Source organism: Ceratosolen solmsi, unplaced genomic scaffold (assembly GCF_000503995.2).
Source record: "Ceratosolen solmsi marchali unplaced genomic scaffold, CerSol_1.0 scaffold43, whole genome shotgun sequence".
Taxonomy (NCBI): domain Eukaryota; kingdom Metazoa; phylum Arthropoda; class Insecta; order Hymenoptera; family Agaonidae; genus Ceratosolen; species Ceratosolen solmsi.
The window spans coordinates 218366-237614 of record NW_011948431.1 but is presented as its reverse complement, the minus strand read 5'-3'; the positions used below and the strand labels follow the sequence as shown (position 1 = coordinate 237614).

Here is a 19249-nt window from a genome sequence, read left to right as displayed (position 1 = left end):
TGCGCGTGTGTGTACATATTGCAATTGCTATAGAGTATTATCTGTTCATTTCAAATACTGGACGTATCATTTGAATTTTTCATTATGCAAATGCAGATTATTAAAACATATATTTACATATTTTTCCCAGCATATCTTTTTAATAATTTTATAAAGAACAAAGTAGAAGTCACGTCGATGTGATTTTTTTTTTCCCTCCAATAATTGCAATATCTTTGTCACCTCGGTAATTATAGTTTCCAATGTTGGCTTTAAGTTAATATAAATTAATATCTTAATATTTTCTCTTTCTTTCGTTTTAATTTTTTATTCATTTTAATATTATTATTATTTTTTTTAAAGAAATCTCACTCTTTCTTTGTACGAGTGATCATTATATCTCTTAATAATCAATTGAACACGATAACTAAAACTTTCATCTTGATATTTGCTTATTTTCTTCTATTATCAAACACCATTGTATATCATTTGCATATAGATTGTAAATAGTTACGTAACGTAAGGCTCATTGTAATAGTGGGAGAAAGTTTGAGCATCGATATCTTGTTTCTGTCATTCGATGTGAAAGAAAATTAGATTTTTGAACGCGTTACTAAATATTAGTTGGACGCGCAGAGAAATCTCGGCTCGCAGCATCGTCGTCCATCCCCTCGTAGCCTTTATTTATTGACCCCCAAAATACTCGCACCAGCTTTTTCGTAGATAACTGGATGAAGGGGCGAGTGGAAGCGTCGAGGAAATGACATACCGATAGATGAAATAAGCACCAACACGGCCTTATTTTTCGCCACTTCCTCGAAGTCCGCGAAGTGTTGGATATCGTCGGCAATTAAAGAAATACGAATAGCGCGAGAGAGTGGGGCCGACGTGTAACGTTCGCTCGGCAATGGAGAGCAAAAAGTCAAAAGGGAGAAGAAGAAAAGCGAAAGAGACATCGAATGAGGGAGTGACGAGTTGTGTGTGTGTGGGGGGGGGGGGTATTGGGAATAGTCGTCGGCGACACGAGCTAATCGACGAAACCTCACTCACCGGCGCAGGGTTAAAACGAGGATGCGGGGAAAGCGAGCCGCACAAGACAGGTCTCACACTCATGAAGCGGTAGCGTGAGTGGGAGCGTTAGCGGGTGCGGGTATGGGTGCGAGTGTGGGTTTGGGTGTGGGTGTGGGTGTGGGTGTGGGTGTGGGTGTGGGTGTGGTAGGGGGAGCGTGAGAGGGAGCGTGAGAGGGAGCGTGAGAGGGAGCGGGAACGGGAACGGGAACGGGAACGGGAACGGGAACGGGAACGGGAACGGGAACGGGAACGGGAACGGGAACGGGAACGGGAACGGGAACGGGAACGGGAACGGGAACGGGAACGGGAACGGGAACGGGAACGGGAACGGGAACGGGAACGGGAACGGGAACGGGAACGGGAACGGGAACGGGAACGGGAACGGGAACGGGAACGGGAACGGGAACGGGAACGGGAACGGGAACGGGAACGGGAACGGGAACGGGAACGGGAACGGGAACGGGAACGGGAACGGGAACGGGAACGGGAACGGGAACGGGAACGGGAACGGGAACGGGAACGGGAACGGGAACGGGAACGGGAACGGGAACGGGAACGGGAACGGGAACGGGAACGGGAACGGGAACGGGAACGGGAACGGGAACGGGAACGGGAACGGGAACGGGAACGGGAACGGGAACGGGAACGGGAACGGGAACGGGAACGGGAACGGGAACGGGAACGGGAACGGGAACGGGAACGGGAACGGGAACGGGAACGGGAACGGGAACGGGAACGGGAACGGGAACGGGAACGGGAACGGGAACGGGAACGGGAACGAGAACGGGAACGGGATCGGGAGCGGGAGCCGGATAGGGTGGGTGGGTGGCTGGGCGGTTGGGATGGGGGGAGGGATAGAGGGAATTTACGCGGAAGGGCGAAATGTACTCCCCGCCCAGGTCTCCATTCAACCCGGCGTTGGGGCCGCGGGTGGGGGCAGCGGCGAGGTCAGGGGTTCGGCGGCGCGCGGCCATGGGCCGGCCGGCTAATATGGCGGTGTCGGCCCGTCTGCTCGGCTCGGCGCTCGGCGAAGGCGGCGAGGGGACGGGAGGGGTGGAAGCGAGGCTGCGAGGGGTGTCGGTGCGACGGGCGATTTTAAGGGCTGAGCGCCGAGGAGCGTGAGCTCAGTTCGCGTCCCGACCTCGCCCCGTGCTCCAGCCATCTCTCGTCGAATTCTCGTCGAATTCTCGTCGAATTCTCGTTGAATTCTCGTTGCAGCCCCGAGTGCCGAGGGATATTCCGACTCAAGAGGAGCTCATCGTGCTTAATGGGGTTCGCGCGGATCTTGGGAGGGTTGTGGTGAGGACGTGAGAAGCGCCGATAATCCGACTGTTGTTGATCGGCTCGCTGACGGACCTCGTCATTAACGTTGTTGCCACTGTTGTTATCGCCGTCGCCGTCACCGCCACCGCCACCGCCACCGCCGCCACCGCCGCCACCGCCGTCACCGTCACCGTCACCGCCACGACCGTCGTCCTCGCCGCTCCTGTTATATCACATTGGATCTTCCAAGGGCGCGCGCTCACGTTCACGGGGACCGCATTGACAGGCGAGATGGCGCAAACCTACAATCAAAAACGGACGGTCTACAGCATCGACCAGATTTTGGGACACGCCAAGAGTGATGGTAAGTTTGATATTCCATGGTATCTCGACTTTTTTTGACTTTTGATCTATTAGCCCTTGCTCGCCCCACGATTCCCGTCTCCACAAACCTGCTCTCGCCCTTTTTCTCTCCCAATCGTTATTTAAACGGACCAAATGCTTTATGCACCATTACGATACCAGGACCTCTTGTGCAAATTGTCCTTTATCCTGAAACCGGCGCATATTTCAAGGACGCATGTCCTTAAGACGAGCTACCAATCGACCAAATGAATAGACTGCGTTTGATTAGCTCCAAGTGGTGCCGCGTGCCCCTGCACTGCTGCATAAATTCCCGACGCTGTGATAGATAAGAGGCACGCGTCGTCTAGTTGTCGAGCCGCAAGTAAGCGATGTCAAAGGCGATCGATAAGCGCCGCTCGTGGCAATAATCGGGCTCTAATATTTGCGGGTGTTCGCGCGCGCCTCAGTATTTACAGCACGTGGCCGAGTGCGCGCGCACGCGAGCGCCAGGCGTCGCAAGGCTAGAGGGAGAACGAACGTCGTGTCTCCTGCACAATGTAATGTCGTTTAATGGGTAATTAGATGGACGACCCTGGAAGAGAACCTGGGGCGTTGAACGTCGTTGGTCCGAATCGACGCGTAGGGATTGTATCGATGATGATGACGATGGTGGTGGTGGTCGTGGTTGTGGTGGTAGTGGTGGTGATGATGATGGTGATGGTAGTGGTGGTGGTGGTGGTAATGGTGGTGGTGGTGGTGGTGGTGGTGGTGGTGGTGGTGGTGGTGGTGGTGGTGGTGGTGGTGGTGGTGGTGGTGGTGGTGGTGGTGGTGGTGGTGGTGGTGGTGGTGGTGGTGGTGGTGGTGGTGGTGGTGGTGGTGGTGGTGGTGGTGGTGGTGGTGGTGGTGGTGGTGGTGGTGGTGGTGGTGGTGGTGGTGGTGGTGGTGGTGGTGGTGGTGGTGGTGACGATGACGATGACGATGACGATGACGATGACAATTAAGATGCAGCGAGAGTACGCGCTTCCAAGCTGTTGGGACACGTGATTGTGAACTCGTGCTTGGCTTTCTTTTTACTACTTCGTCACTGATTTAATGCAACTAGGGACCGTATGTTTACACGGCTATTTTCTTAACTGGCTCGAATATACTTTCTCATGAATTTTAAATAACTCGAGCCTGTGTTTGATTTGATTTATATTTAATTGCACGAGTTCTGATGAGATTGAGAATAAATTGTATTATGGGAATGCTGTCACATTATTGTTGCAATTGTACTAAATGCTCTTATTTTATATAAATGAAGGCTTTAATGTGATCATTATTGATTTGGGATAAGTTCGCGAGTGGTTAATACAAGTAAAGTATTTAGAAAATGGCGACAATGGAAATATGTAAAAGAAAATATGATTGAATAAAATTTTTATCTGTTGAAATGACGTAAAACATTAATTTCATCTATACATTAATATACAATTTTTATGTTATTTACATCAAGCGTGACTCGTTGTTGATTAATATTGCTAGTAAATATCAGATATTAATATTAATATAAAAATCTTGCAGCCACAGTTTTTCAATAATGACAAATATTTAAATATATAATGGTTTTCTTGCTTTCTTTCTTTCTTATTTACTTTCATTATGATTGAATAAAACATTCTTCACATAAGTCTAGTACTTCTAAACTACGTTTACTAATGCCTAGCCAAAAGTACATTTATTGTACTTTTAACAATAAATGAAGTTCTTATATAATTGCATCAAAGTCTGCCAAACGGTTGAAGCTCGTTTATCAATATTATTACAGACGCTTTCCTAAATTATACCAAACATTAATTATAAATATTATTGTAATAATCATTATTGTTTATTTAAGTCATTAGCTTTTAAATCCTCATTTTCATGTTGCATTATCTATTACTTGTAGAACCTCGTTCATGAATCGTATTTTAATTGGAATTTACCTATTAGATGCTAGTTATCGAATATTTTATACTAATTTAGTGTATTTTTGGAATCGGTATATTTAATTATGATATTGCCGCTACGAGGAGAGGGATAATTATAGGAATTAAATAGATTATGCGGGCATTAAACTCGTAAGATATGAAATAATGCGTAACCCGATGAATTTTTTCTATAAATAACTCCAAGTACTTCATGTATTAAAAACTAGACTTACCAATTACTAATTTGTGTAATATTGTATTTTATATAATTTATAAGAGTAATATGTCATTTTCCATTCAATTATCCCATAAATATAGTAGTTTTTAATGGTGATTTTATAAAGAGAGAGAGAGAGAGAGAGAGAGAGAGAGAGAGAGAGAGAGATAGTTAATAATTTTCTTACTAGAAAATTACTTAATATTTAGTTTAAATTTACATTGTTGACACAACTAACCGGCGAAACATAATTATCCAATACCCGACAAAATAATGAAAGAGATATGTCCTGATAAAGGCATCAGGAAAACCCTGAAATCTGGTCAGACGCAGTAATTATCTTAATCCGACGTAAGCGGAGCATGGAAAATCATGGGGCGCGAGATTTAGAAATTCCAAAGCTTCTTAATGCTTATCCCTACACCTGCAATACTTACTACTCCTTCTCTTATTACCTAATTGTAAATCTCGTTATGAGGGATTCAATGTTTAACAGTTTTTTCACCAAATATTTCTTGTACTTTTTCTTTATTTGAATGTGACAAAAAATTGAATTTTCCGTCGAATGAATCTCTAGCTATTCTTTATTAATTCATCTTTCACGACTATCATCGTCTATTTCAACAATAATCTGAAACCATGGGAGTGAATAATAGTGAAGTGTTAATATTTATATTTAAATTACCGATCATATTATTTGCAAAAAAACTTATGTAAATAGATCGAACTGTTAATTATTTTGAAGATCCTTTCAGAGATGAATATCTTGAAATTTTATCTACGAAAAATACGATAATATCAAAATGTAAAAATGCCCAACTGCGTATTATCCGTAAACGTACGAAAAATCATTGATTTTTATAAACATTCGTGTCATGTGTCGAGCAACCCCATAAAGCTTGATAAACTTGAAACATAAAGTTGACTTGTCCTGGGCGTAAATACCGTAAATTGAAAAAGGTTGATGGTCCGGTTGACAGTGACAAGCTAATCAGATCGAAGATGTAAAAGCGTCGAGAAGCGACGGTTGAGGTTAGGCCAATTTCAGGACAAAGCAAACATCCCGGCTGAATGAAAAGGAGACACCATAAACCGGACAGAGATCGTTAAATTTGACAACCCAGCCCGATAACAAGCGTACCACGAAGAAAGCGAAAGAGCAGACCGCAAACTTTGCACCAAGATGTAATTCCTCGATACCCCCCCCCACCCTCCGATCCCGACTCCCTTTTCCACTGGACCCCTCCTCTCACCCTCAGCCTCCTATTAGCGCTCATCAATAATTAGCCTTACTCTTAGTTACGGGTCTTAGTTACGCGTTCGTCCTGCCTCGCCAATTAATTATCCTTCGCTATTTATATGGCGATTGTAAAATTGTCTGCAGCCTCTCGCGTCAATTTCGTGAAAAATCCTAATCTCCATTAGGACCGGAGAGGAGGCGCTCGGGCACGAATTGAACGGGACTCGAGTAGAGTAGAGCCCCGCGTTCAGAAATCAAGAGCGAGCGAGCGCGTATGCGCCTCCCGGTCTCGCCCTTCCCTCGTCCAAGCCCCGTTTAAGCCCTCCAACAGGTGTAAGCAACCAGCGAACGAGCGTCCTTCACAACCCCCATTCGCTTTTCTGCATCGCGCGCTCGTTTGCCACCCACGTCCCAACGCTACCGATCGCACCAGCAAGGGGAGAGTGAGTGAGTGAGTGAGATAGATGGATAGCTAGATAGATAGATAGATAGATAGAGGCGCCACGGAAGGGCTGTTGGTAGGAAGAGGGATAGAGTAGCGAAAGGGATGGAGGGAGGGTATGAAGGATGGCCATAGACTGTCTTCGACGAAAGAATAGTAGAGCTACAACACGGCCAAACGGATTTTGAATTTTTAATTTCGCGTCCGGCGGGTGCAGCCACTCGTGCGCCAACGCGGCCGCGTGTCGGACTCGATAAAAAGGTCAGGGCCCTCGGTCGGAGATTAGCATCGAGTGCCCAAGCCATTGTGAAGCGGCATAAAAACATAAAAATCCCTTTATTCATGTGGGATTAGCCGCTCGCTCGATTCGTCCGTCGTACTTACATATGAATCTGTGCGGATGCGCCGCTGCCGGGGGCAAAGTCTTTTGTCTCCGTCGAGACAAAATGACAGTGTTTATGGCCGACTGGGCATGTTCGACTGGCAATTTGTAAATATACTTGTTGGCGTTTGGAAATGTAGCGGAATTTGGAATTAAGTTGTATATTATTCGGGACGGACTTTAAGGGCAATTAACGGCTTTTAACGATAAGCCTCGACCTTGCATCGACGATCATTTGATTCTATTGCAAACTTTTATGGGGAATATCAACGGAATAGCAACATTATTAACCATGGAGCAGTGAAAGGTAAGTGGTAACGTGTGCGAGGCACGTAATAAGAATGAAATAATTAACAACTCGTTTTCCCTCCGCTTCGTTAGGGTATATATATACGTACGCGAGTAAATTGACATTATTATAAATGTCGTTTTTCAAACGAAAAATTGTTAAGCCAGACGATTGAAGTTTTTAGTTTAAAAGTTATTCAAGGACTTTCGAGCTCGAATGTAAGGTTTTAATTGATTGCAATTTTTTATCATAACTTTTGAAGTTTGCTTTGAAACTTGCATATTGATTTGTCCATTGTATTATTGTAATCGAACGGATGAGAAAGAAACTTTAATTTGCAATGTTTATAATTCAATGATGCCAACACTCGTGTAATCTGTACATCTGTTTGGTAATTGAGTGGAAAGGGAAAAACATTTGTACTACTCTACGTTATGAGCGGGCAGGATGTTACAAATCAATTGAATTCGCTTAATGGTAAACGCTTACGTCGAGTGTATTAAGAACGTCCAAATACAATTAAATTCCAATTTAAATGTTTAATTCAAAGTATGGACTTTAATATTAAATTAAATTTCAATAATATAGCCGTTCTCTTTCTATTTATCATTGTTAATTTTTTTTATTATTATTATTTTTTTTTTTCTTTTTCTTTATAAAAGCAGATTTTTACATAAATTAAATGTTCAAACTTATGATTACAAGTGCTTTAATTTATTGACGCCAAAATTAATGATTCAATCGGATAATTATGTCGTTAATGAATGAAAGATGATGTTTTGTATTTTAGTATGTTTTTCTTTTGAAAGGAAAGGCACAAGGTGGTATGTTCTTTTTTTTTTTTTTTTTTAAATTTTATTATTTTTTTTTTTTTATTTTTTTATTTAACTAAATGGATTTTATTTTCCATAAATTGTAATATATTATGCGAAAGGAATTATGCGTTCATTTTCCATCATTATTATTAATGCAAATAGCACATTCAAACAGTATATGGTTGTAAAATCATAATGAATCTTAAATTATGCGTAGAAATTCTGAAATACAAACGATATAAACACGAATACACATAAATGTCGTTAACGTGCAACTCAACTTTTAAATGTGAAGGTGCTTAATTATATTAATAACAATCCTATTGAAAAGCATATTTGTATTATTTCAGAAGAGTATCACTATGACAATACCAAATTCTACCCAGAATAATTGATTTCAAATAATTTTACATATTACAAAATAGCCTAACAAATTGTAAGTCTATTTTCTTCTCAACTATTTATTCTCATATTAAATATTTTATATCAAACTATACTCGTTATAAAAGAAAAATTAGAAAAATCTTGTATTCCTAAATCATATTTAAGTGAGTAATTATTGTGTGCGTGATTGCTCTCAATAACTCACCATTTTCCTAAATTTTATTCTGAGAAGCGATTAAATGACAAACTATTATTTGCGATACCGGTATCTTCGAGTAAAAACGACTTGCATATTTAGTGTATTAAAAGTGGAATTTAATATTTGAGATTTATGTTATATTCTGTTAATTAGCTTAACAGAGCTCGGGAACGCAATTTTGCCTATATTTTTAACATCTCCTTTGATGTTTATTACGCGCAAACGCAAAATGAACTTCCTTACCTCTAGGAAGCAGTAGCCATAAATAATATTTAGTTTCTACTCCCTTTAATTATATAAAATTAAAACTTTTCATCAATAACGATAGTTCCAAACCACCCTAAAACAATTGCCTATTTATGATAAATAATTTATTTTCAAGTAGCTTATTTACACGCGGTTTGTGCTCGAAAGTTTTAGCGTTTGTACTAATGAAATTGTAAGAATTTTTCAATTAAATTCATCTAAAATTCGATTAAAATGTATAATCGTCGGAATTATTCATTTCAAGATGCATAAAAAAATTGAATAGCATTTTCATTATAGACATTATCGGATATTTTAAATTGGAGGCTTAAGCAGAAAATTTTAATAATATCAAGGGAGGACTTATAAATCTCTAAATTTAATCTCAATTTTTCATTTCAGTTTATAATGTTACGAACGAGTTTCTAATCTGAAAAAATGAAAAATCTTTTTAAATTAATATATTATCTCTTAAATTTTGTCCTTTTATAGTGACAAAATTGCGTCGGTGAATACTTATGGCGCACGTAGATGTGTGTCTTTGTAAGTTTTAAGCGGATTTATTAGATGCACTAGATGGAATATGCCAATCATATAGAACGTAATTAGTCAGAAGTCCTGTTAAGCTTTTAGCTCTCCAAAATTTTTGTTTGCTTAATATATTATTATTATCTCTTTTAATTCTATGTATGATATTTGAATTTAGTAAAATAAAGTGATTTTAAACTGTTTTAATGAGCAATGAAATAAGAGATCGTTTATATTATTTTTATAATTTTATAAATAATACTTAAGCAAACGTGAATATTTTTTTATTTTTTTTTATTATATATATATATATATATATATATATACATTGCAAATTGCAATGTTATTTATTGAACTGTGTATTTCGAATATAATTCTTTTAGCTACTTGTATGTGAAATAAAATTAACGAAATTTATAATATAATAAATACTATGATAACGAAAAACATTATTATTAATTAAAATTATTAACGTATATTATGACCTATAGTTTCTTAATTATAAATTATACTTTTTAATAAATGTAAAAAAAGGCTTTAATGTAACACGTAAATACATATATAATAATTGTTTTTGAGGAAAAATTTTCGTTCGTTTATTCAGTTGTATCGACAAATATTCAGAGAGAAAAAAATTAGTTTATCCGTACTTTATTCCGTAACAATTCTTTTTTTTTTTACTTATCATTGTTCTTCTCGCAAATTATTAGAAATAAATTTTTATGAACATTAATTACGAATAGGCGAATGATCGATTCTTAAATATAAATATCTGAAAGACGAATCCTTAAAAAAAAAAAAAATTGTATAGACGATTTTAGGTATTGTGATCAAGTAAATCTTTTGTTAAAACTGTTAGAATTGTTTTTTTTTCTTTTTTTTTTGCCCTACTGGAGAATATTTTTCCATTTTCCAATATTAAAACAAAACAATAACCAGAATTAGTAAGGTACCTCATTATACAATATAGAATATTTTTCTTCAAAATTCTTCTATTTTTCCATTTAATGAAACGATTAATTGGAAATAAAATAAAATAGACAAATTATAATATAAGTAAAAATATTTTGTTGCACTCATCATTTTTCAAATTACTGTTGAACTAAATAATTTCAAATCAAACATTCGAGTATTTAATATTTATTAATCTAAAAAATTAGTTAGAAAATTAATGATGTTATTTAATAGTATCATTGGCGAAAAATAAACCTAATTACTCAATCATTATGATGGCATTTAATATAGTGGCAATAAATGTTTGAATCTGTTCGCAATAAATGTGAATTGCACGGAGTTGCATTTTTCTCAAACGTCTTTTTATTTTATTATGCGAAGAAAATGATTCGCTAATATATTAATACGTACTAGCATACTCGATAAGTGGACAACATTTTTCGCTCGTGTACGGTAGATTTTACTCGATATCGAAGTCGTTTGCCGATATTTTGTTAGTTCTTTTATTATTATTGTTTTTATTTATTTTTTTTTTTTTCAACTCTCAAGCGAAACGCCGATCAGTTGGACGAATTCTATTTTACCATCTGTTCGGAATACACATTATAAAGTGGATAAAGAATATCGAGGAAACGAGTACAATGGCAGCAAAAGTACGAAATTTATTGATTTCTATTGTTCTTATTAATCTTCTATATTGATTATATTCTAATGCTTTAGATATTAAAAACTAGGAAGTCTTAGTAAATATACAATAAATGTCTACAAATTGCGCACATATAATAAGAAATTAGTTTGATATTTAACCGCAATACATTACAATTTGGACTTCAGTAAGTTGGAATTTATATTGCAATTCTGACTTAAGTAAGTCTAATGGTTTTGACTAATGCAAATATTATTTTTTCCATAATATTAGTTCGATTGCGATTCGATAAAAAACGATGACGTAGTTTGAGTATAAAGTATAAAAGATTCTAATTAATCAAGTGGCTTGAAACGCTAAAATGGACGATTTGCAGGATCTAATGATATTGAAGTATGAATAGATGGGAAGTAACGCGAACGCACTGAATGTAAAATCAACGGGAGAAGAATAACGGGCAGGGAAAAAAAATCAAGAGACTAACGGACGTATAGATCGTTAATAAACGTTCGCGTTAATCCCCCTCTTCTCCTCCATCAGACAGTCAATACATCGGCGTACACTTGCGTCTGCATTATTCCCGGCGATTTCGGCCTGAAATGGTTCGAGTATTCAACTGGCGGAGACGTTCAGGTAAAAAAATCAACGCTCGCGAGGCTTAAAAATTGACAAATCCGTCGATCATACATCATCGACGAAAAAATATGAATCGAGTGTGCACGCACGGCTTAAAAAAGTATAAAATTCGATAGACGAAAACGTGACATGTGACATTTTATATTTTTATCGTAAGTGGTTATATAAATATATATTTGTTCTTTTTTTTTTTCCTTTTTTTTTTTATATTTTAATTTCACGTAGCACATTGACATTAGTTTTTCGCTTTACTGCATCGTATTTTTACATGCGAACAACCATTCGTTATTAGTTTGCAAATTCTGCCGCGGAACTAATATTAAAATGAGTTTCACTCACTCGCGTATAATTGTATGTTTTAACAAATTAATCAAAGTTTTGATGCATCGTTCGGCTTAAGTAAGGGCGAAATATTCGCGATACTTGCATTGAAATAAACATGACTCAATCTCGGAGTACTGTTTATGAAGTAATGTTATAATAGGAGAGTCTCGGTATAGCATGTAATTACTATATTACCATGAATCCATCCAACAATGTCCAAGTTACAGTCCCGCACACGTATTTAACTAGCAATCCATTATTGCTTAGTCCCGTCAATGGTGAGTCTCGTTGCTTTGCGCACTGACCCCCTCAAAATCGAGGAAAACTCGGGATAATAAGGAATCTCTCTGTGTTTGCGACAGATCACGCGAGTCGGACGGACGCCGTCGGTGAATCCGGAGATACGGAAATCGGACTCAGTGAGCAGCAGCTTGGTGACACCCTCAACGATCCCCTTGACCTCGGGGAGTCCGACAGGCCGCGCAAGGTGCGCCGCTCTCGGACGACCTTCACCACGTATCAGCTGCACCAGCTCGAACGAGCGTTCGAGAAGACCCAGTATCCGGATGTCTTTACGAGGGAGGAGCTGGCGATGAGGCTCGACCTCTCCGAGGCCAGAGTACAGGTCGGTTCTCCTCTTTTTTTTCTTTTTGCCATTTCTGCTTTATTCTCGCGTAACTTTATCATTACTGTCATGGATCCGTGCATTGAGCCGACCCACCCCACCCCAACTTGGCGGCTTAAGTTTACATCAGTCAACGGTAATTTACTTTTAATAAACAAACGGAATTTTAAGTACCCATCGTCCGTATCCGATGATAATCGCAATGAGAAAAATGATACGTTAAGGTAAGGGCCGGTGTTATCCTGACACGCGGTGAACAACTTTCAATTCACCCGTTCTATCGAGTAAATTCTATCGGACGTGCTTTATCTCTTTCTCTCTTTTTATCTCCACTCACCAGCGTGGAAAACACCTTTAATTGCAATTTTTTAAATTGCACGCGTACTACCAATAGCCAATGAGCGATCACTTACCCACGGAGAAATACCCATTGGAATAAGGCGCCGAAGGATGCCGCATGCTTTGGCGGAGCCTCGTAAGACGTCGAGGGAACGTCGTCTCACTCGTCTTTAGCGGCCACGGGGTCGCGCCTCTTCTCGACCACTCGACTAATTACGGCCCATTGTTCTGCAATCCGTCTCCTCCCCCTCCCCTCACTATCTCTCTCTCTCTCTCTCTCTCTCTTCTCTCTCTCTCTCCCGCCCCTACGGCCGTAATTTCACGAAAGACGGGCGCACGAGCGAATTAATCATTGCGAAATCGGCCTCGGCTTCCCATCCCCCTCCCATCGCCCCTTCACTACGTAGCACCACCACGAGCACCGCGACCTCGGCCAACCTCGCCAGGCCGTCAAACACTTTGTTATTATCGCGGGAAAGAGGAGCCGGAGGGCGCGCGACAGCACTTTTCTCCCTCTCGCTGTTCCTCACCGACGAGAATTACGACGGTCCTGTAGGAGCTAACCGTCGGAATTCCGTCGAGGAGTCCGGCCCACAGTCGGGAAATTAAATTTATAAAGAAGTACGTCGCGTCGTCGGGTCTGTTTTCCCTTTCATTGTTCTCGAGTACATTGTGCTCTTGGCTTTTCGCGAGCAATTTAAGAAATGCAAAAATTGTATAAATGCTTCCGATTGCGTTAAACGGATTATTTCGCGCGCTGCCAAGGCGTCTCAACGTGCAGTTGCTCAATGGACTTTTAAATAACGATTAACGCAAGGGCAGAATATTTTTCGTACGGCCAGACATTTTTCATTTAACGCTGAATAAATAAATTATATAATGGGTAAGGTTCAATTATCACGGTATACTTATTACATCGTTATTTTTCACAAATTTAGAGAAGATTATTCTTTACTTTGGTAGGAGACAAAAGAAAGAAAAAATGAAGAATCGACTCTTTAGTAATTATTACGGAAATGTATTTTCCAAATGTACGAGCGAACCGATAATACATGAAAGTTAATTCTAATGCGAAAATCGGTATAAATCCCCCGGCGATTTCGGTATTAAAGCATACGAATTCTTTTCCGCATTCGCTTGCGCTTGTTGTCTTAACATATCGCTCGCAATTTGCAGCTTTAGTTTTATTTTACGCCATTCAATAATTAGAGGTAAATTCGTTTTCAAAATTTACAAAAATCCACTAATTCACCATGGTATTATAAAAAGAAAAAGAAAAAAAAAATGAAACATAAAGAAGAAAAAAAAAATGTATGAAAACGTAGAGGTGGGTGAAATAAAATTTGCTTGCATTTCATTCGTGATTTATAGCATTTTGCAAAGTCTCGCGCAAAGCTTTCAGCAGCTTCGATGTTGTTTGCAATTTAATCCTTTCACTCGTTGCGCGCATACGCGACTATATGGAAAAATCGTCGGCGAATTACTTTTTCGCTCTTTCGAAAAATACTCGAACGAAATATAATTTGTTTTTCTAATTGAGGGCTCTCGCGCGTGCCACTACTATCCCGTCTATGTTCAATCGAATGTCTCATGCTTCGTTAAAGTCGCTCGCCAACGGAGTCGACAATTATATCGCGTAACAGTGAAAATCTGCGCGAATAAAGTGGAAACGACGTAAGCTAGACGGCGCATAGGGACAAAGTGGAAAACCAAGTTCGTACTGCAATGGAATTGGGGGGGGGGGGCCCGAATCGTTCGCACGTACGCTCGCGAAAATCGGAGAGTTGGTGATTCCGCGGGGCGGGAAATGGAGCCCGACAATGGCCAAATAGCCTTTCCCGTACTTTTCTGTATCGTTGGAAAATCGGTGACTCAAACTCAATCCCCGACCAGTCGGACAATCGTTCGCTGCCTCGTGCTTCACTGCAACAAGACAAAAAGAACTAAAGCGCGAGAGTGCGATGCGTTCTGGACCGACGACGAGAGTTAGCTAGGGTTGCCTTGGTGAAAAGAACGACATTCAAGGATGCTCCAGTCTCTCTCACTCTCGTTCTCATTTTCGCTCTTCGATACGTCTGTACACACATAGACCTGGTAGGGAAAAAAGTCGATAAGTAGAAAAAAACGATAGAGACTACGATATATATATATATATATATATATATATATATATATATATGTATATATAAAGAGGGGGTGAGGGAAATTTGAGAGTGATAAAAGATGAGAATGATGCGAAAGAGTAGGTGGGAAAGAAATTGACGAGATATCGGGAGAGAAATTTAGAGCGAGCGAGCTGGGATAGAGCGTGAATAAGCGTGACGCTGTATAGAGGTGGTTGTAAAGAGAAAGAGAGAACGAGTATTCCGATTGGGGCCATTGTGGCACGGCAGAGCGACAATGCCAGCAATTGGCCGTCGCTCGACAACATCGCTAAACGATCCAGCGGCCGCCGCTGTTACCGCCCGGCCACTTTATTTCAATCTAGGAAATCCCGGATACCAATTTCAGATACGAAATTACCCCATTTTTCGACATTAACGGCTCGCTGCGATCGATTGTCGCGTCGCAAATGGACAGCTTTCCGGCTCTCCTCCCACTCACCATATGCATATGTATCTTTGACTAACGGCCCGACATTCGATGGATACTAACGTGAACGACAGGAGGCGCCGATTTTATTGGCTGGTACGCCCGTTTTGTCCACTGGTCTTTCATTCGTCGTTAAACTCACTGCGGGATTGTGGCTAATCTTCGAGCTCTATGGGATTTTGGTAATGGTCAATCGATCATTGTATATCTTTGACAACCACTTTAACTGTTATGCATTACAGCTTAATGGACACGATGATTAGGGAATGTAGTCAGTCGATAATAGTTGTAATAGTACAGAATTTCAGCGGTATGATAAGAAATGTGATTACCTCTAGTATTCAATTTATAAATTATTTATGGATGGAGACGATGGACTTTTTATTATGAATATTGCTTGATTCGCTAAAGTGTCGATTCCCTGCGTCAATAAGGACTTATAAGGAATATCTTAACTTTTTTCTTATAAGATGCTTCAAAAAAAAAAAAAAAAAAAAAAAAAAGAAAAAACAAAAATTATTTCTTTTGAAATATGACATTAGTAGATCATACGTGTACTTCCAATTTTCATCAACTAGTTTTTTTTCTTCTTATTTTTTTCATCTTCATCTCTCTCTCTCTCTCTCTCTCTCTCTCTCTCTCTCTCTCTCTTGTTAATTATATTATACTTAATTATATGGAGGAGGATTCTAGTTTTTCAATTACAATTAATTCGCTAAATGTAATAATTTATCGTATTTTATCGCGAAGAGAGATTAATGGAGCGAGGAAACAACCACATGGATATAATTCTCAAAGTACGTTGAAACGGCGAGTGAAATGTTGAAAATCTGCCCAAGTGCGTTCTTACGACGATTTAATTATTTATTTGATTATAATTATTTATTCGATATAATTTGATCGTTATCAATACCGGGAAATAGTGCTCTCATATAGTAAATTGCAGCCAAGAAATTCGCGAGCAGTTAAAAAAAAATTCAATCTCCAAAATTGACGTGCTCTCTCTCGAACATTAAGTGATTCTGAAAATCGACTCTTAACGCAGCTCCTTCTCTCTTCTGCTCGTACATGCCCTTATACCGGAGAAGGAACTCTCGCAATTTAATAATCATTCCGGGGAGTGAGCGTGTACACTGTTGTACGCGCGCACGAGGTACTTCAAAGAGCACAAAAGCAATCGACTTATATGCGAGACACACACATCATAACAGTACGCGTAGTTGCCTCGCTATGCCCCATCGTCACCCCAAGCTTGGTCAATAGGCAAAAAAAGGACTTAGCGTGTTTCTCATTTTTATCTCCCTCTCTTTCTATCTCTTTCAGCCGTTGGTAAACTCCCCTCCCACCCTCGCACGCGCACGCACGCGCACGCACGCACGCACACAGAAAGAGAGAGAGAGAGAGAGAGAGAGAGATACACACACACACACGCGCGCGCGCGCGCGCGCGCTTCGTACCTTCCCCTTCCCCTTACAACCCCGTCAAACTACGCTCCACCCCACTTTCCTCGTCGCTTAATAGCGCAAGCATAAAGCCATGGATGGGCCAAAGGGATGAGCAGAGATCGAGTGGCTCAATTAATCGGGCGTTAAATCGATCGACACTGCTCTCCCAGACTCAGACTATACGGAAAGATTAAGGTAGAGCTAGATAAGAAGGGGAACAGGGGTGCCGGTTGATACCATTTTATTATTGTCCTCCTTTCAATTATATGGTTAATATAAGAGAATAAGGCAGGTTCTCATGTAAACAATTATTTCCACATCATGTGCATTCGATCGTATCCCAATTGAAGCTTAATTTGCCGATATTAATTTATTAAACTATAAACAAATTTGCTTTACCGATATCGAGCCCAATCGATAGTTTGTTCGAATCAAAGCGTTCGATCATTTCACATTATCGCCTAAAGTAAGAAAGAATTTTTTCAATGCCAAAACCTTATCCACGAGCACGTATTTCGCATTAATATCATCATGTCTGTTTCTCGATATTGTAGGCAATTAAATAAGGACAACAAAATGTAAGAATTAGCTTCAATAAGTAGCTTCACGATCGGAGAGAATATCTTCAATTTAGCTGCCACTTGCATCAAATTAATCGAATCGATACAAATTTTCCTTACTCGTTCAATCGAATCTTATAATAAATTTCACGATAAGCTTCGAATGAAATTAATACCTCTGAAAACAAAAAGGCAATCGGAACTAGCAATAGTCTGCAAATAATATGCCCCATGTTAATTGTACAATAAAGTCGCTGCATTAATTTATATTCGATAAACAAACTCATTAGCGGGCTAGTTAATTATGTCCGTATGTATTGTTCAACAACACCGATCGAACTTTAGCCAGTCGGATTAAGCTTTGTGCCTGCCAACAAAGACGTAATGCACCGTTTTCGAACTCATACGGCGCACGTGAGGGCAGCGGCTTCGCGGCAGCCGTGAAGGGGGACGAATGATGGCAGAAGGGAGTTGGGAGGGAGGGAAGCGAAGAGAGTGAAAAGAGAGGAAAAGAGAGAGCTGGAGAACTACTGGCGCCGACGTCTCCATGGACAATGAGATTGCGTGGGCCGGGTCCGAGCGAAATCGCAAGCGAACGAGAATTCGCGGAGAGAAATCGAGATAATTGTTAACGGTTAGATTAATCAAGCCCGAGAGTGCGGTGAAGGAAGACGTCGAGCCGAATTTTTTATCGGAATTTTGGAGGGGAATGTCACGTTTGCATGTCCTACTTGAATTAGCGCAAGAATTCATCTATAATTGTTTAATAATTAATACTAATTAAGACGATCGTTGGAGCATTTGGAATGACGATTTAATACTTTAAGTAGATACTCGGCAAGTTTATAGAGTTGATGTTTTTATTTGAAGTTGAAGTATTTAAAAGATATAGAGAGAGATAGAGAGGGGGGGGGAGATAGAGATAGAGATAGAGAGAGAGAGAGAGAGAGAGAGAGAGAGAGAGAAAGAGAGAGAATTGGGAGGAAAAGGGGATGTAAAGAAAGAGGAAGGAGAGAAAGAGAGAGAGAGAGAGAGAGAGAGAGAGAGAGAGAGAGAGAGAGAGTAATGGCGTATAAAGGAAAAGATCGAATGTCGATTGGCTGGCGATAATCACCAAGAGTTTCCGGATGTAATTGGAAACGTAGCGTTACGATTTAGTTCGATCATTAGGTAAGTTTTTGATCCGCACAAGCTTTGAGCAGATCCGTATATTATAGAAGCAGTCTTTGAGAAAAAAAAGTACGTATCTCTTTAGGAAATATAGCCATTCATTATTCGTGTATTAGATAAATTCTATAAAAGGACTTTCTCGCTTAACCGTTAGAGGTATCGATCAAAATTATCCAACGATGAATATTAAAATTGTACAAAATTCCAACGACCGATTATTTACTATGAGAGATAATAAATTCATACGATAACCACGCTCCCACCCAACTAGCGATTATATCAAAATATCCTTGGATAGTTAATTTTACGTAGCTCAGCCGATTGACTTGCATAATTCGGAATAAAAGCTATTTTTATACGAGGAGTGCTGTTGCTTCTGTCAGTAGGAAAATAGGTAAGGCAAAGTGGCCAAAAGAGAATAGAAAGAAGCAGAGGAGGTGCGCCCTGAACTAATCGTCGCGGTCCGACCATTCGTAAGCACTTAAACAATTAACGGCAATTACGCAATTGAACGCGACTGTTCTCTCTCCCGCGGGAGCCGGCCAATGCCGATGCTGCCCGGGACTCGGCATTACCCGGACGGCGATTACCTCCGGCTTTTCTCCGCTC

At 40.0% G+C, this 19249-nt stretch overlaps 2 protein-coding genes across 2 annotated transcripts in view; one reads left to right on the top strand and one right to left on the bottom strand.

Annotated features, from left to right (window-relative positions):
- Nucleotides 1-1088: 1088 nt before the first annotated feature.
- On the bottom strand, nt 1089-2024 carry LOC105364237 (vegetative cell wall protein gp1-like). The gene has a single exon (XM_011502124.1). The coding sequence runs from the start codon at nt 2022-2024 to the stop codon at nt 1089-1091; it is 936 nt and encodes a 311-aa protein (XP_011500426.1).
- Nucleotides 2025-2604: 580 nt separating this feature from the next.
- Nucleotides 2605-19249, top strand: part of hbn (aristaless related homeobox homeobrain) — a 20726-nt gene continuing 4081 nt past the window's right edge. Inside the window, exons 1-2 of the mRNA XM_011502004.1 lie at nt 2605-2677; nt 12272-12534. Coding sequence (XP_011500306.1) covers nt 2605-2677; nt 12272-12534 — 336 coding nt within the window. The remainder of the gene's footprint in view (nt 2678-12271; nt 12535-19249) is intronic.

Excerpts from the sequence above, each read along its gene's own strand:
- LOC105364237 (XM_011502124.1), bottom strand. The coding sequence starts at position 2,024 with ATGGCCGCGCGCCGCCGAACCCCTGACCTCGCCGCTGCCCCCACCCGC.